Below are 22,631 nucleotides of genomic sequence, written 5' to 3' on the forward strand. Positions count from 1 at the left end.
TCTGCTTCGTGATTCACGATCGTCAAGCGTGGGAAATCAAGCTACCAAACAAAGCCGCCCTTGACGTTTCAATCGGTGCCCCTCTCTAAGATCACATTCGTGATTGGGTTGCCAGCAGACCTTCACTTTGCTTCCCGTGAGTTTTGCGATCGTACCTCGGCGCAGTACTCACGGGCCTGTTACAGGATCAATCGTCATTCGCAATCTCGAGCTCGGTAAAGGTTTCTTGTGTGTGACAAGGTCATCATCTCCGTTGACTGGAAGAAAATCAACTCGCGTTGACGCGTTCAATTTTCAATCACGTGCCCTAGGCTCGGAAATTCTGTCGCTCAACACGCGACAACATTCACGATTCGTGATTACCAAGATTAACAGTAGCATCACGAGCATCGTGGCTAGTAACCTACAGTCACGAGTAACTGCTAACTTATCCGTTTTTTCCTACTCACAGAGAGAGAGAGAGAGAGAGAGAGAGAGAGAGAGAGAGAGAGAGAGAGAGAGAGAGAGAGAGAGAGAGAAAGAGAGAGAGAGAGGGGAAAAAAAGGTATCGCCGACAGTCATGAGTCAAGCTTGTGCGTTCTGTCCTGGCTTTATTCATCTGCATCAGAATCCATCGCTAAAGGAGAAGGAGATCGGTTCAGTGCGAAGCTGCTGCGCCCCGCAAAAGAAGCGCAACGCTCAGCCGTCCGTGATCGCTGTTCAACCAAATGTGAGGTATTCTGCGTAGGCGATTCCATAACTAGGCTGCTACTTGGAAACACAAGCCTCGGCCTGTCGACTTGAGACAGATGACTCAGCTTGAGCGTCTTGCTGTTTGACTCTCTCTGCGGTGTCGACATGACGAGCAACCGTTTCGAGTCATTCGTAGCCGAAGATGTGCCACTGGAAGCTGAAGCAGAGAAAGAAGCCATCGCAGTCAAGCCGAGCGATCGCATATCGTTCATGTCGCCTCCTTTGTCCATCCTTTGCGATGACAGTTGCGCATTCAGAGGCTTGGAAGCAGCCATTTTGTGAGGCTGCGTATAGCCACCATTTGTGCTGCTCCGCAAAAATACGCCTGTAGCCGCTCGTGCCTCGTGACTAGGCCCCAATGTTGCACTGACGCTGCGCGATAACCTTCGTCCCATGTTGACCTCTCGTCCACGTCCCAACACACTCGATCGCTCCGCCAAGATGTTTCGCTTGACTCTTCTCCCTGCCTGCTCCTTTTCTAGCACATCTGACAGCCCTGCGCCTCCAACAGACAAACTGGACGCTCCTGCTGCTATTACGCTTGCGTTCCTCTTGGCAACTTGCATCGGCGGCGAGCCTAACGATTCTGGGCGCACGCCCTTACTAGGTCGTGCTGGCGTACGTGACTGGAGTGAAACAAAGCACTTGCTCCTGAACAGCGAGCATTGTCGAGGCAGGCTAGCCTCAAAATGCGGCTCCACTACGCTCGAGCATAGCCATTGAGCATCGTCCATATCGTCGTCCTCGACCAATTTACGAACCGAGGAACCGAACAGCACCCCTCTCGCCTTCGTTTTAACACGACTGTTCATGTCACTCGGCATGCTCTCAGTGCAAATGTCCGAGAGCATGTCGCCAATCTCGGAACCGATGCCTGCAGCAACCTGTCTGAGACAAAGTATATCAACCAGCGCTTCGAGCCTCTTGCTGAGGTGGTCCACTGCTAGTACCTCTACACCTTCAGTCTCAAGGACCTCGCATTCTCCAGAATCGCCATCGTCGTGTGACGAGTCGGTCGCAAGCCTGCGTACTTTTTGGTTCCATGCAAATACATCGCTGGAATCTGAACTCGGCCGTGTACCTCTCCATCTTTTGGCTTTTTCGAGTTTGCGCGACCGTTTTTGCGGCTGTTCGCGATCCCCGTCGCGAAATGTCATTGTTTCGAAGCTTGGCATGTTGGTGGGACCTGAGCCGATTATGCGACTGCGTGCCGTTTCCAAGGCTCTGGGGTCCTGTGAGGCAATGTGCAAAAGGCACATGGTGATCAAAATTTGCAGTTGAATTCTGTTGAGCAGCCAGAAAGGTTAGATCTCAGTCAACCCGACAGCTAAGAACACCTTCGAGCATCTTCCGTTCGTACTTACTCTCGACTTTGCATGGACGACACCCAGCGATCACGTAGGATGCCTACTTCTGTTGCACTGATCCCGGAGACTGCTGCGTCAAAAACCCGCTTAGCGAGCGTCATCTCGCATTCGGTCAACTGGCACAATGTGGTGCTGTCGGTCAAGCTTTCGGAAGAAGATTGCAGGTCGCGAGCTAGGGCTTGATGACGTTGCGATATGGTGTTGCTGGAACGAATGAGCTCACATAGCCCCAGGAGAATGTCGTCCAGCCCGTGCGACGATTTCAAACGGTCAATGCAACGGAGAAAGTGGGCAAGTCCCGTGTGGTGCTCTCCAAGCCACAGAGTCTCTGCATAGCTATCAGAGAGTGTCTTTGATGCGTTTCTGTCGGGTGGGTAGCTCTGTGCCCTTGGCACGGTCTCGTCTTGGCTACCGAACCACGCAACGCCCTCGGACTGCTCTAAAAAGCATGCATGGGGAATGCAGAGTGCTCTTGACGCGCTCATCATTGGCCGCGAAGGTCCAGCCTGGCATTGAGGATTGCAAGCATCTGACGAAGCCAGCAAAGCCATCTAGCGTGTCGTTATCGAGAATCGGCTTTGGATGTTGGAGGGCAGAAGGATTTGTGGCAGTCCTCACAGCTGAATTCCTCAAAATCCTGTTTTGCTGCACTTTCAGTTTGCTTCATGCATCTCCAACACCTCCACACTCACTGGCTCATTAACGCGAGACGCGCTACGCGAATCTCGACGAAACACGCAAAACTTCGGTGGGATGCGAGTTTATGATAGTCACAAATCTACCTCGACGGAGGGCCCAACACAATCGGCCAGTTGAGCTGCACAATCATTCTCATTGGAAGGCTGTGGTGTCTTTTGTTTGATACCGATCTGACAGAAGATGCGCTATCCGATTTCGCAATGATAGATCTGAAGGTGGTGTGAATAAATGTATCAGAACTCGAACTCGATGGTCCAGTCCGAAATAATGGCAACAGCTGGATCTTTGATGATCAGCTCAGATGCTGTGCTCGAACCCAAACCGAAGGCAGCGCCCTTACTCGACGAGCTTGAGCCACTCTTCCAATCCCACTCGATCGCAGTAGTCTGGGTTGGGCCACTGACGCGATTGCCGTCGATTCGAACAGCTTTTGGTTCGCGATCCAAGCCCAGTACGACGAGCTTCGACACGCGAACGCTTTTGATCGATTCGGCGAAAGCATTCTTCTCTTGGTAAGGAAGCAACTGTTTGCTGTCTCCCAGCACCAAGTGAGTATCGGCCATCTTGACGCTAGCCTCATCCATGCTTCGCAACGAATGCATGCCTGTTGCACTGTTTCGAGTCCACTCGAAGCGACGCCATACAAATTGACCCTCCTCAAAGTCATATGTCTGGCCATCATCCAGATACAAGCTTCCCTCGGCAAGAACGTCTTTCGAGCCGCTCTTCCCTGTACGCTCTTGCTTGTCCAGGGCAATGACCAGCGTGAAGGGATCCGAACGGCCCAACTCGGCAGCGCGTCTGGCGCGCTCTCGCAACGGAAGGATCGATCCACCACGGTGGAGCAACGGCAGCTGCTCGGTCAACGGCGCCGGCACCGTCACACTGCGGCCGCGTTCAGAGCCTTGGTAGATTTGGTGCGTGAAATAGTTGTAGTACGGTCGGTCTTCGGCCAAATACACTTGGACCGAGTCAACGTCTTTGTCTACCGCAGGACGCACCAACAAGCCCGAGTCGCCGATATAATATTGCGTGTCGATGTCGAAACCCTCAGGATCGTTGGGGAACATCAAGAATTGAGGTCGCAACACAGGCATACCTGTTACTGCGTTGTCTTTGAAGGCCGTGTACCACATAGGAAGCATCTGGTACCGCAGCTTGATGAGGTCCCTAACGGCACTTCGAAGCGGTTCCTCCAGAAGGTAGGGCTCTCTTCTCTTGGTGTCGATATGAGCGTGCGCTCGGAAGAAGGGTTCAAAGATGCCCGCCTGGTACCAGCGCACAAGCATGTCCGGAGTCGGGTTGCCAAAGAAACCACCTATATCAGCACCACAAAAGCTCATGCCGCCGATATTGTTGGCCAGAATCATGGGCACGCTGACTGCGAGGTGCTCCCATGTCCCCAGATTGTCACCCGTCCAGATGGCGCCGTACTTTTGGGTTCCCACCCACCAGGCGCGGGAAAGGACAAAGGGTCGACGCGGTTTGCCGCCTCCCAACGAGGCGGGCACCAAAAGCTCTCGATCGCGAAGCCCGCGTGCGGTTTGATTGTGGAAAAGCACGCCGTTGATGTTGTGCAGATCTCTATGCTCCCAACCGCCGGCGTGGATGACATCCTTGGGCGAAGTGACCTCAGGACCATTGAAGATGGCTGGCTCATTCATGTCGTTCCAGACGAACACGTTGCGGGCATTGGCACGTATTTTGCCAGCAAGCTTGTTGCCCACGAGGCTGAACTGATCAGCCCACCACTGCCAACTGGCAGGCTCAAACATGTCGAGCCAGCTGGCACTGCCGCTCCAGCACCAGCCTTCGAACTCGCCGTCGCGGTCCGAGTCCTTGACAAGCAACTTTTTGTCCTGAGCTTCAGCGTAGAGCCAGTAGTCTCGAGTGCGCTTCAGGTGGGGATCGATGATGATGACGAGCTTGCGTCCTTTGTCGTCGAGCGCCTTGACCATGGCTTCGGGATCCTTGAATGCCTTTTCATCCCAGACGCCGTACATGTGATCCTTGCTGTACTCGATATCGAGCCACATGACATCCATGGGAATGTCTTCATCGTCGAATCGTTGACTCACGTCCTTGACGTCCGAGTCAGTGAGGTAGTTCCATCGACACTGGTGATAGCCAATGGCAAAGTATTGCGGCAAAACGGTGCGACCGACCATCCTGGTGAAGTGGGCCATGTTGGTCTGGGCATCAGCAGAAGTGAAGATGAATAGGTCAAGAATACCTGACTCGGAGAAGAAGTGTGAGTACGAGTCAACGCTGGATGACTTGGAGTTCGACGACTTGGACTTGTGCAGATCAATCCAGGTTTCTGCACCATTGAGCCAGAAGACGCTGACGGCGCGGTCTTTGCTCTGGGCGTGCAAAACAGGAACGCTACCGTAGAGGCTCATGGGAGAATTGTAATCGTACTCGAAAACGTCGGTGTTCATGAGTCGATATGGCTCGTCGAAGCGATCTTTCTCGTCTTGAGCCGCATCGAGCCCAACAGGAGCCCTTGTTGAGCGCAAGGAAAGAGGAGAAGCATGCTCGGGAAGACCAAAGAGGTGCGAATATCCGGGGAAGGTCATGTCTAAGGCCAAAGCTTCTGGGCCCTTAGGCTTGCTATCACGACGAGAAGCCCACGTCTCTTCCCATTCGCCTTGATCCTCCTGCTCGAAGCCAGCCCATTGCGAGACGAGCGATTCACTGAAGCGAGATGCAGAGGAAGAGCCGAGGATAGCTCTTTTGTTGCGTTGGAAGACGAGCTGTGACACTTCCTGATCTTCTTGCTTGACCGTGGGGAAAGGCTCTGGTTTCTTACGATAATGCTCCATGTGCATGAGGCCACGGTCATTGAGAATGACCTGCGTCTCTCCATCCCGGAGTATTTCGATCTTGAGCGGCGAGTAATTGAGTTTGACCGAGCGAGAGAGCTGCGGTCCGAAGTCAACCTGGAAGCCGTCCGTGGTAGTCTGGATGCGGGTGTCAGAAGGTGCTGAAGCCAGCTCAGGGAGCTGTTCGATGGCCCATACTGCAGCTTCGTCGTAGCGTTTCCAGTCGCCGTATCTCTGACCTACTTGATCTGCGCGAACACGAGCAGTGCCATCTCTGAAAAAGGTGAGAGAGAGCTCGAATTGGATATCAGGATGAAGTGCAGATGACAAGGGAAAGCTGATGCTAGCGTTGCTGTGCACAAAGTTCGGTGCGGGAGATGGAATGTAGTAGGGCGATGTGAAAGATTCTTTATGGTCGTGCTGCCATTGCTCGACGTACTCTGACTGTCTTCGAATCCTGCGACAGAAGGACGAATCACGGCACTTTTTGAAGTCGTGTTCTCGTACTGCCTCGGCAGGTCGAGCGAACAAAGCGCCAACAACCAAGAGGCAGCTACAAAGCAAAGTGCATGACCAGCGATGCTTGCTGATCATATTGACGTATATGCTGAGATCTACACTGACTCTGGCAAAGCGGTTCAAACGGTGATCGAGTGCCAAATGGAACAAGCCGCGTACAAGAATTCACAAGTCTTACTGATCTGAGGGTCCGTGCTGTTGGTGGAACTGGTCGTGAGTCTCCTCTCGCACGGCTTACGCTCCGACTAGTGACTCAAATCGGATTTCGGCCATCAAAGCTGAAAATTTCAGATTTAGAAAGGAAAAACAAACTGGAAGAAATCGTCAATCGTGAATCACGAATCAGTCACAAGTGAATGCAATCAAATTTCAACGTTCGTGGATAAGTTAGCTTGATTGGTTGGTTAGTTGGTTGGACCCTGTTGGCTCAAGTGATTCCTCGACCTTGCTGCTGGGCTCCATCCAACTCAGGCTACCACCATCGCAGGTCGAATATTCCGATATGGTCCTCTACGTCATCGGCCTCGGCCTTGCCGATGAGAACGACATCACTCTCAAGGGATTCCATGCTGTCAAATCGTCCGAGCGCATCTATCTTGAAAGTTACACCAGCATTCTCATGGTCACGGGCTTCAAGGAACGTCTCGAGGCACTCTACCAGAAACCTGTCATTCTAGCGCACCGCGAGACCGTTGAGCTCGAAGCTGAATCGATCCTCGAAGGTGCTGCCACTTGCAATGTATCCTTCCTCGTCGTTGGCGATCCCCTCTCAGCGACCACGCATACTGACCTCATCCTGCGAGCAAAGCAAAGCTCTCCGCCCATTCCAGTCAAGATCATTCACAATGCCAGCATCATGACCGCCATCGGCTCGAGCGGCTTGGCTGGATACAACTTCGGCCAGACCGTCAGTGTTCCTTTCTGGACAGAGGACTGGAAGCCAGATAGCTGGCTTGAACGCATCGGTGAAAATCTCCACATTGGCCTTCACACCCTCGCCTTGTCCGACATCAAAGTCCGCGAACAGAGTGCACAGGACATGAGCAGAGGCATCCTCCGCTATCAAGATCCCCGCTACATGCTTATCCCTCAACTCATCTCACAACTCATCTCGGCTGCGAATTCACACAAAGTCGATTACCTTGACCCTAATCGCACACTTGCCATCGCTCTTTGCAGAATGGGCTCAGAAGACGAACGCATCGTCTCGGGAACATTATCAGAGCTCTTGGACATGGCAAACCCAAGTCCAGAGCAAGCTCAAGCAGAAGGAGCAGAAGACGACGCAGACGAGATGGCTAGCGAAGCTGAACTCGACAAGCGACGTGCTGCGAGAGCAGAAGCCCGTGCCAAAAATGTCTTCGGAGAACCGCTTCACAGTCTAGTTATTGTGGGCAAGCGTCTCCATCCTTTGGAGCGCGATTACGCCGCCAACTATGCTTGCCCAGGAAGCAAATTCGTTCAGGTCGCCAACGACGTCTACGGTTGCAAGGAATGATGCAGGCCGCCTGCCCTCGATCTTCATTTCATGGGGAAAGGTTCATCACTGACGCACTGATTGGTTGCACTACTATATGCACACAAATATCACGGACAAGCATGTACACGAATCAGGTCGTCTCGGTGCCGCATTTTGATTGATCAGATGACTTCACATGTCATTACGGCAGCGACTTGTCAAGCGAGCCGCACATCCCGAATTGTGTCCGGTGTACCGCTGCGCTGGTTCTGTGACGATTCTGGACCCCAGTGCTCAGGTGTGCCCGTTCTGAACAGCCGACTCAAAGCAGGATTTTGTGACCTAAACCCAGTTCCGTGAGCTGAAGAGGGACGTGAACTTCCCCTGCGTTCCGACGCTTCTGTCTTGGTATTGACCCTTGCTTCGCCATCCATTCTTTGCGTCTTGTCATCGATCGTTGCCTGCCTGGCTCTGCGAAGACTGTTGCTATTTCCAGTACGTCTAGGCAATACTCTATGCCATGCCCCTCCCTCAGATTCCGAATCTGAGCTCGACAAATGGCCATCTGCTCTCGCAATTCTGGGCAATTCTGTTGCAGCAATATGCTTGTCAAGCTGGGAGTGACCAACGGGCCAATCTGCAGGATCTGGCGGTGGAGCTGAGCCAGTAGATGCAAGTTCGCTCGCTGGGATTACCGAGGAGCGATCGCTGGGCTCTTGAATGTCTTGTTTGCCTTCCGTCCTATCCAAAGCCATCATAGCCCTCACGTTCTCCACGGGCTCCAAATTAATCAGGTCTGACCTCGCTGCGCGGATCGCTTTATCCTCGTCCTCCGACGTATTCGGTGCATTCTCGGAAACTTCGCCATTTTCGGAGCGCTCTGTCCAGTCGGAAGACATGCCAGCTGTATCGTCGAGCCTCAACGACCCAGTCCACTTGTCTCGACCAGGTGTACCATGACGTCGACCATGTACAAAATCTAGCTCCGGCTTGTGTGTCGCAGTAGATCGATTAGGACGTGCGGCGCGTCGGGCCATGGCTGACGATGGCATCAAATTGAGGTCTGTTCCATGTGGAGCTGCAGGAAGATTGAGTGTGTTGCTGCGAAGTGCATAACGAGGCACATCCAACTTTCGGCGTGTTGATGTCCTTGACAACCGTCGACGATATGCTGCTCGATCTAAAGCGTCCAAGGTCTCCAGAATCATCATCAGGTGACCTGTGGGGCGTGGATGCGAATGCATGCCAATCATTTTTTCTCCCCGTGGAGCGGCACGACCAGCAAAGGTGGCGAGCAAAGTCTTACCGCTTTTGCGTGGATAATTTTGTGAGCCCACTTTCGGGCTTGCGACAATTCGTGGTATTCCTGGAGCCTCGTACAGAGAAAAGCGACTTGCCAGCTTCGCATCTTCTACGTTACATCTTGCAAGGTGTGATCCTGAAGCGGATTTGTTGCTACACTCGGGACGTGATTCCTTTCGAGCCTGACTCAGCTTGCTTTCCCTCAAGGGAGAGACTTTTTGTCGTCTAGCATCAAAACTTGGTTCGACACGATGAGTCGCTTTGCTTGGAGACCCTGAGACGACAGTCGTGGCGTCGATGTGTGCTTCACTCCGCTTAGAGCCGCGCCCGATCTTGTTGAAACCAGCGTGCAGAAGTGGAACGGGCCTCGATCCTCTCGTCATGCCAACGAAGATGAATACAACGAGCAGCATGACCAGCTGCGCGATGGAAAGCCTTTTCTCGAGAAGAACCTCTTCTGCAAGGATCTGTACTTCACGAAGCAGTGCTCGGCGCTCGTTATCGGCTTGTTGTCGGTGTACATCGAATTCAAAGATTGCGCGCTGCAGATCCACGTGTTGTCTTCTTTTAAGCGACTCGATCTGTTGCCAGTTGCTGGCATTCAAGGCTCTCAGCATGTTTGACAAGCGCGTTTCCTGACGGCGTTCCATGCGAGCGAAGACTTCGCGCAGCATCTGCCCGCTGTGTTCGATGTAGCTGTGACTCAAAGTCGCGTTGGACTCGAGAGCGTTGAGACGCCTGTGGATAGCTCGATAGACTGACTCGCTGCCCTGACTAGCCTGCTGGCTTGGCAAGCTCCCGCTGGGCCTTTGCAAGGTTGCGCGCCGGCCTCGATCGAGATCGGACTCTGCACCATTTGTGGCTGCAGGTACAGGGCGAGACTTGGTAGGCGAATCGACTGAAGGCCGATCTAACTTTGCGGCCGATCCCGAATCCAGTGCACTGGTGGTGTACCTGGCATCAGTGCGGAACCGTGAGACGTGGTAAAACGGCTTTGTCTGCCCTCGAGGACGAATGCATATGTTATTGGTTCGCGCCAAGAAATTCGGATCATTCTCGAGAGCACAGTGTGCTGCATCGGCAAGATTCGACCCGAGATCATCGCCTGGAACGGTGTGGGTAGTCGCGGGCGTACCTGCCTGTCCTGATTGAACTGGTGCTGATGAATTCTGTGAGGATGCGTTGTCGATTTGAGCTACAAATGTAACACCAATGTCGAGCTCGGCCGCTTCGCGGATTACCGTTCGGTTTTGATGCTTACGTTGAAAGGCTTGCTCGTGCTTTCGCCAAATGTCTTCATCCTGGGATGTAAAACCGGCCGAGTCTATACTGGGGTGGAGATCTCGTGCCACCGGCACTTCGGCGTTTGGTGCGTCTGCTGATGTGAGCGAAGGTCGTTGCACGTCACCAACTGTATCCTCTTCCGCCTCGCCGACCTCTGGAGCGAGATTCAGCTCGGCACTGTGCCGTTCGAATTCCATCTTGATTGCCTCAATCTCGGTTATTCCATATACACGAAGTAGGCTTACGGGACAGTAGAATTCGCTGCCGAAATGCTCGAGAAAGTCGATGCGAACGTAACGGAAAAAGTCCTCTGATCGTGGTGCAGAAGGTATGCGAAAGACTTGCTGTCCGCGAACGTTGCGCGCTCTAAAGACGCCAAGCTGTGTCCAGTCGTTCTCCATTCCAGTCAGCTGTGAAGCCGCTGTGACTGTGAACTTCTTGAACATGTTGCTGAAGAATTCGTAGTTGGCAAGTACGATGGTATCAATCTTGATCTTCTCGCAAAGCTCGACAATAACAAACTGGCTGCCGCCTTTGAGCTTGCCACCCGGTTGCGGACAAGGAGAAAGCATGTAGCGATCTTTCTTTTCGCTCAAAATCGAGCTCGCAAATTTTGCTTCTGGATTTGTCCTATGCACGACTGCGGCGCAGTCCAATGAGGCGAAATTCCATCGGTGCTTGAGCTTCAACAACTGCGAGCTCGTGGCATGTGCAGCCACGCTAAAGCCCACTTTATGTGCAGAAGATTCCTGTGCCTCGTCTAGAATGCTTCTCCTGGGTGGTGCATCGGTTGCCGTGGTTTCCGTAGCTCCGGTCTGCAACGGCGCCGAGGTCTTAGTCGCGGACGGAGATGTTGATGTGTAGTCATCGCGCTGGCGGCGTGTGGTCTGTGCAGTCGAGCCTTGATGACCATCTCGGTCAGCAACCATATGCGCAGCTTGGTAATCGATTTCAGACTGCTGTATAGGTACGCTTGGATCGGTCGAAGGCGATCGCACCTGTGCGGTGTGATCCGAAGCATCTGCGCGTGCATTGTGTGTTTTTGCCCTTCGGAGCTGAGCAGATGGGTCGTTGGCATGTCGCTCCTTCCACTCGTTGAAACTGAGAAATGCACCTTGCTCTTGTTCGGCTGACCAGGCATCGTATTCGCTTAAACGAGAAGTGTCCTGATGGTGTGGTACGCGACTACCGGCCTGATTCGAGCTTTGAAAGACGTTTGAGTCCGTATCCCGCGTAGTTCGGATTTCTTTGGTGACCGACTCTAATGCTGGATGCCATTCGTGTAGTCCGTCCCTCTGTCTCCAGAATCCCACATCATCCGGCCCAGGATATGAAGTGTCTGGTTGGCCGCCAGAAGGGTCGGTGATGGCGTTCTCTGACACGGCATTTTCGCAAGTGAAGCAGGAGGAATCGGTTAGTTCTGCAAGGTTTTTGGCATCTAAGCGCTCCTTAGCATCTGATTCTTGCACCACTACTGTTCCAGAAATGGCATAAGCAGCCTTTGGCAGCTTTTGAGATGCTTGAAGGTTGGATTCTGTTTGCATCAAGGGTTCGACCTCTGGAAGGTCGCAGATGAGTAGGTCAGCCGCTACAAGCGGCGCGAGCAATTTTGATGATATCCTACTGTCTGTATCTTTCGAGCCGCCAGAAGGAATGCTGCACACCTGCTCAAAAAAGTTGGTCGACCTCCTACATCCAGGGCGGTTGCTCGAGTGTTCTGAGTCTGTCACGAGGAGCGAACCTGCTGGAAAATCTTTGGACAAGACACGGTCCTTCCTCGTAGGAACACTGTCAGCAGATGCTTCCCCTACATTTGCAGAAGCTCCCGAGTCCAAAAGCGTGTAGGAAGGCTTGATGAGATGAGCTAACGCGAGCAGGACAAACGGCCGAAAGAGCGTTGGGCGCATGTCTTCGAGAACAGCTTGTCTGTTTGGTTCAGTAGCCAGGCTGCACCGTGTGAGCCATCACACTTTTTAAGTTTGTGGGTCCCAGCACATTTACGTCGGTGTGGTTCACGAAGACAGGGATGGTGATCAGAAGGACGGTCGCAGTGTGCTGATGGAGTGCCGTTTGGACCACAAGCCACCGCTGAAACGTGGAGGTTTTGGACACTCCCAGCAACCTCGTAAATCACGAATCTTATTTGTGATTTCCGAGTCCCGACGTGACATCACGCATGTTCAACGTTTCATGTGACACACGTGACCACGGACACGATACAAAGTGTTATGTCAGACTACAACAACCACGAACAGCATTTGAACCCATCAAAGGCGCACATCGTTTGAGATACGATGCTAACAGCCTTCCTCCCAATCAACAGAACTGCAGATGGCGGTTCCAAGTCCGATTTTCACACGACGACGATGCAGTGCATTCGTGATTACCACTCGTGACTTTGGAGAACGAGTGCAAAAACATACAGTCTTTGTGAATGTCACCGGCGTGACATGACGACACAAGCGTTGAACGTTTTCATACGGAACTCAGATCCTGTGCCTGTGGGGTCGTGCAGCGCAACTGCCAGTTTGCAAAAGCGCGCACACAGCTTGGACAGGGGCACAAGCATGGTGGAACTGAATGTGTATTCACGATTTAGTTCACACATTGCCGAAAACAGATGACACCAAAGGGTAAGTGTGATGATGGATAAAGTGGATTATTCCTGCTCCTTCCTCATCCAAGCGACAATCACTATCAGTCTTCGTCACTCGAGCGTGTGTTCGACAGTGTAGAAATATATTATATTCGTGATTGCTGTCAACCACACACGTCTGCGCCTTCGGCTGAAAATCGACGTATTCGAACCAGTCAGAACCCAACCTGAAACCGCAGCACCCACACTGCGACACGCAACCCCTGCCGTTAGGCCTGCAACCTTAAGCCAGCCCATGCACCGCGCCCTGCCACCTCTAGACAGGCGTATAGAAACTGTTGGCCCTCTTCCCGAGCGCTTAGCCCTCCATCGTTAACACATATCTACAAGTGCTCTCGCTTATTATTCGGCGATAATCGCATGTCCAATTCGTACAAAGCGTACAATCGTAGCTTTGCTGGTCTTCGCGACGGCAGCCCTTCAGCACTCTACTCGCAGGCCTCGCCTGCGACTAGCAACCACCTGGCCGTGATCATTCCATCATAACTCTTTCCTAAAGCTCTATTCTCCTTCATCAGTCAAGGTGGTTGCATGCCCTCCCCAGACCATCCCGAGCTTGTATGTATTGATATCAGAGCTTGACCAATTCCCAGCAGCCGTCATCAATTTCGCGACAGTTTCCGCATATCCTCGACCGCCCTCTGTCCGCAAATCGACATCGGCCGGACCTCTCACTCATGACTGTCGCTATGATCAACGCCTTCTACTGTGGCCCTCTGACCGACCTTTGACCAGCGCGTAGGTGAGTGGCGCCGCTCTGTTACTTGTCCCCATATTGCTTTCTTCGCCACTGGCTTCAAACGCCTCGTGCGACAGATACAAATCCTCGTGTGCCATTAACTTTGGAAATAGCCAAGTCAACTAGATCCATAGTGTCTTCAGTGAATGTTTTGACTAAGCTCTTCCTACTGTACAGGCCCGCAAGCCTGGCGTTGTCACCCATGTGATCGGTGACGGCGCTGACGTCGATGTCTTGCACGTTGCAACCTTCGCTTTACGGGTGCTCCGCCTCAACTTCAGTTGTTCCATCCCTCCGTTCTCCATCCCCTTAGTCACGCTTTATAACAGTTGCAAGACGAGATGCTTTAATGCGGACTTGGGATCTTTTACGTCGCTACGTCGCTGTTAAAGGCCTCAGCACGCCCCTTACCGCCTCAACCGTCAACATCGATGGAAGTCCAACCTCACCAGTCGGCTTTCGCCATCTCTCTTCTCTTCGTCTCAGCGCCGTTTCGCAAGCATGTTTATGGCCTTCTCGCTGCTGCTGTCTGGTGTTGATGGACAGTGGGCTGCGGTCTGCATCAAACTTCTAGGCATTCGGCAAGGCACTTCAGGTGTCCTCGACTGCGCCCGATGTGGTGTGGAAGACTGTCCTGCACGCGCAACTTATGAACGTTGCATGGGTCTGCATACGTGATTGGTCGCCGCTTTCCCGGCCGTGAGTAGACCCTTGGCAAGCATGACCTGCGACTACAGCGGAGACAAACGCGCCTGTCGCGGACGAGAAGACGTCATCTGTCAGCCTGCACACTTTCCCCTGAGTTTCGATCATAAGTGGCAGACTCCTGCGCTCAAGACGGTGTGACGATAGCTCGAAAGTGCGAACTGTCAGAACATCTGCGATTCACGATTGGCGTTCAGTCCGATCGTCCACAATCACACTTCATTCACCCAACCGGAACACATGAGTGACCACCGGACGGAAACAAGTAGGTGCCGCTGCATGGGGAATCTTATCCGCGGTTTCCGGTCATGAGTGTTCGATCGAAGCTTGTACGAAGTTCATCCGCTAGCTACACTGGCGGGAGGGTTCTGCTGTTCTCATGACTCATGCCATAGCGGAATACACCATTGGCCACATACTCGTACTAAGAGGTAGAACCTGAAAGAGAACAGACTCATGCATCTGACCAGTTGTGGCCACGGCTAGTCAGTCGTATGAAGAGCCGACGTATAGGTAGAAGCCCATGTACATAAATCACGAGTGGTCTCACTCGTTGGTCTCGCTCACTCATTGGTCTCTTTCACTCGTCAATCTCACTCGTCGATCTCGCTCGCTGGTCTCTCTCACTCCTTGGTCTCACTCGCTCGTTTGGCTGCTGACCCTTTACTCACTCGTCCATCTCACTTGCTCACTCGCTTGTTGGCTTAGATTAATTTATTATATTCATGATTGCATCGACAACAACTGTGGCGTATTGAGCTGTATGCTGGGACCGGTTGATTCTTGATTGATAGGGGGTGGTTGCCGGGGTGGTTCCTTGGTCGATTGTTTCCTTGTACGAGAAGGGCCGTGGTGCGGAAGTGTTTCAAAAAATCCAAAGGGTTCTTTGTCGTGATCACCGATGGCGCTGAGAGGGTCAACATCGAGATCAATGACGAAGGTTTGCATGGGAGGTGGAGATGGTGTTGTTGTTGATGCCAAAACAGCATCACTGCCATTTTCAGACTCGGAGTCGCCTTCAGAGACATGAGACTGCAGCCACAGGAGATGCTACCTCTTCCTCTTCCTCCTACTCCTGCTGGCGGTTTCCTTGTATTCGATATTCTCGGTGAATCCTTAGCGGGCGCTGGATGATCGAAGTCTCCCTTTCCTTAGAGAGGCGAGTTGGGACTGAGTAGGGTCGAGAATGGTTTGGGATGTATTTGGATAGTGTGAATTGGACGAGGGACTAACTACAAAGTGTGAGCGTTCCCTCTGTATTTATGTACATGAGTCGACTGGAGTATCCTACATGAGCTTCTCCCTATACGTCAGCTCCTCATACAACTGACTAGCTGTGGCCACAACTGGCCAGATGCATGAGTCTGTTCTCCCTCAGGTTCTTCCACTTGGTACGAGTCTGTAGCCAACGGCGTGTTCCCACAGTCGTCCAGCGACTTGTGTGAATCTACTCTGGGCTTCTTGCTACCGGCGCTATGTTGTGAAGTGGGAGAACTCTGGCGAGTTACTATACTTGCGCGCGTACCGCGGTCGTACTGCGGGTGCATTGAGCGCGTGTCGCGCGCGTATGGCGCGCGTACTGCGAGTGTATCGCACGCGTACCGCGGACGTACCGCTGGTGTACTGAGTGCGTGTCGCGCGCGTATGGCGCGCGTACTGCGAGTGTATCGCACGCGTACCGCGGACGTACCGCTGGTGTACTGAGTGCGTGTCGCGCGCGTATGGCGCGCGTACTGCGAGTGTATCGCACGCGTACCGCGGACGTACCGCTGGTGTACTGAGTGCGTGTCGCGCGCGTATAGCGCGCGTACTGAGACACCATACGTCGTTCCCGCTCCGGGTCACTCGTTGTATACCGAGTTAGGTTACTGCAAGGGATTGCATGATTGTGGGCGATCAGACTAAACGCCAATCGTAGATATTCTAACACTCCCACTCGAATGGTGTTTGAGTGCCCAAATCATGAATCGCAGAGACACTGACGCTCCCACTCGGTGGGGATCGCGCCATGTTGCTCTCTGTCTTGATGTGTGCGGCGTAAAACTTTCCGTCCAAGTTTGGAAGGTGTGTGCGCCGTGTCCTCTTACGGATCGAAGTGTAAGTGTCTGGGGCATTTGAGGTGCGCTGCGGCTCTTTCCAGCGAATCTTTCCTCTAGGTGGGCCCTCGTTGAAGCTTCGTTCGGTGAGCTTTCGTTGACTACTTGACTGCTCCATGGTCCTGGGAAACCTACGTGATGCTCGTGATTTGGGAACTTTCACAGCTCGTTTTTTGGCGACGCGTGAGGTTTTGTTCCCTGAATACATCATGTATTCGTTCTCGTTATCCTCCAGTGGAGGGAGAATCAGGAAATGTGCATGGTGACTTTTGTGGATACCACTGTGTCAGTTGGGTTTCCAGTCCTTTTGCAAGTCCTTGAACCTTGATGGGACCTTCTTTGGATGATCCAAACCCATCAGGTCGAAAGCTGCGGCCAACAGGCTTTCTGTTGTATCGATCTGCCTAGTTTTCGCACGCGTTCAGCGAGGGCGAATTGAAGGTTGTGAAAGGCAGATGTTTCCGTCATGGAGTTTATTGAGAGGATATTCTCGTTGGACCTGTCTTTCAGGCCAATCTCCTTGCAGAACTTTTCGATCTGCTGACGGTTGAGCGTCTTTGTGAGCTCATCCGCTCGTTGCTCCCCTGACTCGGTATATTCGATGTTGATAACACCGACGGCGGCCAATTCGCGTATCTTGTGGTAGATGATGTCGATGTGCTTTGTAGCCTTGTGAAGTACCGGGTTCTTGCATAGCTGGATCGCTGCCTGGTTGTCAATGTAGTGAGGTATTGCTTCTTTTCCTCGAAGTTGAAGGGAATGAAACAGGCTTCTGATCCACAACGCTTCTATCGCGCCTTCCGCGGCCGCGATATATTCAGCCATTTGTGTTGAGGTTGCGATGATAGGTTGTTGTTTGGATAGCCAGCTGATTGGGGAACCGTTCATTAGGAAGATCATTCCTGTGACGCTTTTGCGAGGGGTGTTTGTTGTGTCGACCGGTATGACGATCTTGTTTTTGGTGGTTAACTCTTTGATGGGAGAGTAAATCGCCTTCTGGTTTGCAAAATCAGCGTCCGTGAAGACCTCTAGGGTCAGATTCCTCCCACTCGCTAGTTTGGGGAACCGGAGGCGATAGTCCTGCGTAGTCTTGAGGTAACGGAGAAGGTGTTTTCCAGCAGAGAGTGCGTGGATCGTCGGTTGAGCTAAATAGCGGCTGAGAGCTTGTACCGCGTATGCCACATCTGGTCGAGTGTAGCAAGCCAGGTAGTTGACAGAGCCTACGAGCTGTTGGAAGAGTTCCTTGTCCGCGACGGAGCAGTGCTCGGGGTTTTCGGGATGAGCAATGCCAGTGGCGGGTAATGGTGTGAAGGCGGGTTTCGCTTCGAGCATCTGGAAACGATCGAGGATCTTTTGGATGTAACCAGGTTGGCCTAGGGAAGTGGAATTGGTAGATTTCGACACGCTGACGTTGAGCACAGAAGATAAATCGCCCTGATCTGTGATTTTTAAAATGAGTTTGGATTTCGGTGTGGAGCCAGGCGAGTTCCGATGCTTTTGGTGACGCAGCGACGAGGTCATCGACGTATAATGCAAGTAAGATCTGTCGTCCGGCCTTCTTGGAATGAAAGAGGCAGTGGTCTTCTTGCAGTTTCGTGAATCCGAGCTGTTCGAGTACCTTCGTAGCGAAGAGGTACCATTCGCGGCCGGCTTGCTTGAGACCGTAGATGGCTTTGTTCAGGAAGCAGACCTTCCCGGGTACTTCGTGACCGGGAGGCATCGTCATGTATACTTCTGCCGATAGGCGTCCGTTTAAGAAAGCAGTGACTGCGTCCCAATGAACAATCTTCCAGTCGAATGCCTGCGGCGAGGCCGATGAGGATGCGTAACGTGGTGGCCTTTACTACTGGAGAGAAGGTTTCGTCGTAGTCGTATCCGTATCGCTGTGTGAAGCCTCGTGCGACTAGTCGTGCCTTGTATTTGTCGAGAGATCCATCGGCCTTTTTCTTGATGGCGAATACCCATTTGCAGCTGACCACATTGGTGGCTTTGTTTTGTGGGTGGTCTACGAGGGTCCAAGTCTTGTTGGATTCATGACTTTTGAGTTCTGCCTGGATGGCACCTTCCCATAGGGGCCAGTCGGCGCGCATGCGAGCTTGTTTCAGGGTGGCCGGTGGCTTTGAAAGGTTTGTTGTCACGTGCCGGGCGTAATCGCCAAGTCTGTGGGGCCTTGCCCTAAGGTGTGTAACGTGACTCGTCACCCGTGCTCTCGTTTGCGTTGTTTTTGTCTCCCACTGTTCTTGTATCTCCCACTGCCTGTGTATCTCCTCCCACTGTTTGGTGAGGAGTCGGGAGAAGAGCGAGAGAGTCATCGGACTCGTCATCTATTTCTTGATGCCGCGATGGGGAGTCCCGGCCTCGGATGTCTGAGGGTCGCCTTCTTGAGGGAATAAGGTTGATCGGTTCATGGAATTCGTCATCTGTGGATTCTGCTGAAGGAACAAGTTGTTGAGTTGGACTCTCCAGTGAATCACCGCTCTCGGTAGTATCTGCTAATTGCGCTTCCTCTATTGAGGCGAGATGAGGGTAGTTGGTGGCTCCCACTGGTTGACTGGGTTCTTCGGACGGTGGGGAAGTCCTTGGGATGTTCAGCGATGAGCGGACCGGGGCCGGTAATCCTGGCCTCGGGAGATTGTTTCCCGTGGTTCCAGTTTCATCATCTGAAAGTTCCTCGAAGGGGGCTTCAGATTTTCGCCGAATCCGCTCGTTCTCCCGGAAGATGACGTGCCGACTTGTGAAGATCTGGCCGGTTTCTACGTCCATGAGTCTGTATATGTAAGGGTGGTTATTGCTAACATGTCCCAGGTGTATGCATTCAACAGACTTGGGATCCAGGGATTTGCGGAGTTCGTCAGGTACGCGTGCCCATGCTTTACACCCAAAGACCCGGAGGCCTTGAAGATCCTGGCGTTTGCCATGCATTCCTTCATGAGGTGTCTTGGAAGAATCCGTGCTGGTGGCCGACATGTTTCGAAGCTTCAGCCCGTGACTGAAGGCGAATGGCCAGTACTGGGTAGTCAAGTTTGCTTCTTCTAGCATGCACCGAATATAATCCTTGACAATCTGGTTAGTGCGCTCCACGAGACCGTTGGATTGTGGTGTGAATCTTGGAGTGACCTCTCGTCCTATACCTCGGTGATTGAGGGTAGTTCGAGAACTCTCTGCTCAAGAATTCACCACCATTGTCCGTTCGGACTCGGCAGATACGCTTTCCCAGTTGCGTTTGGGTCCATCGATCGATGGTTCGGAATGCTTGGAAGGCTGATGACTTATAGATCAGTGCCGCCCCGAAGCAGTATCTCGTGCAATCGTCCACCATGAGTAGGTAATATTTCTCTTTGGATAAGCCTTCCGGCAGAGGCCCCGCAAGATCCATGTGAACTAGCTCGAGTGGTCGAGTTGTCTTGGGTCCACGGCTCTTGATCGGTGCGTGCCTATGCTTCGACTTGATGCAGGTTTCGCAGTTGTTCCCGACAGAGGGGCCCGACATAGCCTTTAGGTTCATGCCGTCGGTAAGCGATGCTGTCTTGAGCGTGGCCTGCATGTGGAGGTGGCCTAGCCGTTGGTGCCAGAGTTTGGCTTGGTCCAAGGCTTTCTCGCTAGTAACGAGTTTGGCTACTGCGGTGGTAGTTCCTTCCACTAGCAGGTAGTTCACATCTCCACGGCGTTTGCCCCTCAGGGCCAGTCGACCCTTTTTGTCGAAGATTTCGACCGTTTTCTTGGTGAAGTTGATGCTTCCACCGAGGCGTTGCACCTGTGGTGTAGAGAAGAGATTGTTCCCAAGTCCTGGAACGTGGAGGACATCTTGAAGTGTAATCGACTTCCGCGATCCCTTCGAGTTACTCATCACCAGTCTGACGTTGCCCATGCCAGCAACCGGAACTCCTCTGTTGTCAGCGACGAATACCTCCTGGACAGGAGATGGTCCGTACGTCGAGAAGAGGGTCTTGTCGCCGGTCATGTGTCGGCTTGCGCCAGAGTCAATGATCCAGGTTTCATTTTGGGGAGCGACGTTGTCATCGGGTGTGGACACGTGGAGACACAGATTCATCTCGTCGGAGTCGACTTGTGCCAGGTTTCCCGTCACTTTCTTGGTTTTCTTCTGCTTTTGCTTCTCGGTGCGATCCTTGTGTTTGGGACCTCCTTCCATGAAGCAGTCTTCGAGGTTATGGTTATCCCTCTTGCAGTTAGTGCAGAATTTGTCTTTGCCCTTTTTGACAGGCTGCGACTGGGCTTGCATGGCCCGAGCTGGGTATTGGCGCCGGAAAGACTTTTGCTCGGCTTCTTCAGCCATAATCGTGCTGACGGCAATTTCGTAGTCTTCCAGGGCCTTCTTGTTGGCTGTTTCGTCGGAATCTCCTTCCTTCTGGAAGAAGAGACGAGTGTTGAAGTAGAAGATCTTTCGCCAGACATCGTGCTGGGGACCGAGGCCACGCAGAAAGGTTCTCAGTTTGCGAAGTCCGCTAACCGGAGCATCCACGTGGTCAAGTTTCCTGCAGATAGTCTCCAACTTGTAGGAGTAGACGTTGATCTTGTCATCTCCTTGGTAGAGGTTCGCCAACTGCGCTTCGAGTGAAGCAATCTGCTGAGCAACGTTCTGCGCGTAGTTCTCGCGAAGTTTCTCCCAGACTTTTCGAGCAGTAGTTGACGTATCGACCAGGGCTTGTTGGGCGGGTCCAAGGGAGTTGAGGAGTATGCTGCGTGCTTCCACGTCAGCTCGATAGTACTCGGCGATATCCTTAGTAGGGAATTTGTTGCCGAGCTTCACTTCCTTAAGGTCTCCCTCACCCAGATGTTCCTCGGGTTTGACGAGTCGTCCCTCGATGATGAACCATAAGTTCGCGTTTTTGCACGAAAGGACATTTTGCATCGAGGTCGCCCATTCGAAGTAGTCCTCCGAGGACATCAGCCGTTTGGGTAGTCCAACCCTCATAGAGGAGAAGGCAAGGTCTTGATCATTGATTGGGCTCATAACCTATTCGATATTCTCGGTGAATCCTTAGCGGGCGCTGGATGATCGAAGTCTCCCTTTCCTTAGAGAGGCGAGTTGGGACTGAGTAGGGTCGAGAATGGTTTGGGATGTATTTGGATAGTGTGAATTGGACGAGGGACTAACTACAAAGTGTGAGCGTTCCCTCTGTATTTATGTACATGAGTCGACTGGAGTATCCTACATGAGCTTCTCCCTATACGTCAGCTCCTCATACAACTGACTAGCTGTGGCCACAACTGGCCAGATGCATGAGTCTGTTCTCCCTCAGGTTCTTCCACTTGGTACGAGTCTGTAGCCAACGGCGTGTTCCCACAGTCGTCCAGCGACTTGTGTGAATCTACTCTGGGCTTCTTGCTACCGGCGCTATGTTGTGAAGTGGGAGAACTCTGGCGAGTTACTATACTTGCGCGCGTACCGCGGTCGTACTGCGGGTGCATTGAGCGCGTGTCGCGCGCGTATGGCGCGCGTACTGCGAGTGTATCGCACGCGTACCGCGGACGTACCGCTGGTGTACTGAGTGCGTGTCGCGCGCGTATGGCGCGCGTACTGCGAGTGTATCGCACGCGTACCGCGGACGTACCGCTGGTGTACTGAGTGCGTGTCGCGCGCGTATGGCGCGCGTACTGCGAGTGTATCGCACGCGTACCGCGGACGTACCGCTGGTGTACTGAGTGCGTGTCGCGCGCGTATAGCGCGCGTACTGAGACACCTACTCGTTCCCGTCCGGTCACTCGTGTATACCGGTTAGGTTACTGCAAGGGTTGCATGATTGTGGGCGATCAGACTAAACGCCAATCGTAGATATTCTAACACCTTGTCCATTTTGCAGCTTTGCCGGTCCCTTCGCTACTAGTTCTCGCTCTGCATGCTCTCGGGTGATCATGACATCTTTTGAGAGCACCCGTTGATCGCCCTTTGCCACCATTCGTCCCACTTTTGCCAGTGTTTTGCTCTTCCGCGCCTGGTGAGCTCGAAGCATGGTGTTTTCGGCTTCAGGACTGCAATAGATCCTTGCGCTGCCTTGTTTGCTTGCTTAATTATCTCTTTCAAATCCCTTGCACCACGTCAATTAGGTTCGTGAGCGTGGGCCTTGATCGTGGCGTCAAGGGCAGCATTGAAAGCAGAATCTGAGCGTGAAATAGTGATCTCCTGCAGTGGCATTCTAGAAGCTTCGGATGGCGTAGAACTGCCAGCTAAGCGGCATAAAACCTTGTCTGGGTCTGGGTTGACTGAGATACCCGAGTTGGAGAAGGCC

At 52.8% G+C, this 22,631-nt stretch overlaps 4 protein-coding genes across 4 annotated transcripts; 1 reads left to right on the forward strand and 3 right to left on the reverse strand.

Moving 5' to 3' along the window:
- Nucleotides 1-590: 590 nt before the first annotated feature.
- Nucleotides 591-2,650, reverse strand: UMAG_04404 (uncharacterized protein; the record flags this gene model as incomplete). Its single annotated transcript, XM_011392799.1, has 2 exons — nt 591-2,016; nt 2,097-2,650. The coding sequence occupies 2 exons, from the start codon at nt 2,648-2,650 to the stop codon at nt 591-593; spliced, it is 1,980 nt and encodes a 659-aa protein (XP_011391101.1).
- A 381-nt stretch (nt 2,651-3,031) lies between these two features.
- Nucleotides 3,032-6,217, reverse strand: UMAG_04405 (alpha-glucosidase II precursor; the record flags this gene model as incomplete). The annotated part of the gene is made up of 1 exon (XM_011392800.1): nt 3,032-6,217. The coding sequence occupies one exon, from the start codon at nt 6,215-6,217 to the stop codon at nt 3,032-3,034; it is 3,186 nt and encodes a 1,061-aa protein (XP_011391102.1).
- A 427-nt stretch (nt 6,218-6,644) lies between these two features.
- On the forward strand, nt 6,645-7,640 carry UMAG_04406 (putative diphthamide methyltransferase; the record flags this gene model as incomplete). The annotated part of the gene is made up of 1 exon (XM_011392801.1): nt 6,645-7,640. The coding sequence occupies one exon, from the start codon at nt 6,645-6,647 to the stop codon at nt 7,638-7,640; it is 996 nt and encodes a 331-aa protein (XP_011391103.1).
- A 179-nt stretch (nt 7,641-7,819) lies between these two features.
- On the reverse strand, nt 7,820-12,094 carry UMAG_04407 (uncharacterized protein; the record flags this gene model as incomplete). The annotated part of the gene is made up of 1 exon (XM_011392802.1): nt 7,820-12,094. The coding sequence occupies one exon, from the start codon at nt 12,092-12,094 to the stop codon at nt 7,820-7,822; it is 4,275 nt and encodes a 1,424-aa protein (XP_011391104.1).
- Nucleotides 12,095-22,631: the final 10,537 nt, after the last annotated feature.

This window comes from Mycosarcoma maydis, chromosome 14 (genome assembly GCF_000328475.2).
Source record: "Mycosarcoma maydis chromosome 14, whole genome shotgun sequence".
In the NCBI taxonomy this organism is placed as follows: domain Eukaryota; kingdom Fungi; phylum Basidiomycota; class Ustilaginomycetes; order Ustilaginales; genus Mycosarcoma; species Mycosarcoma maydis.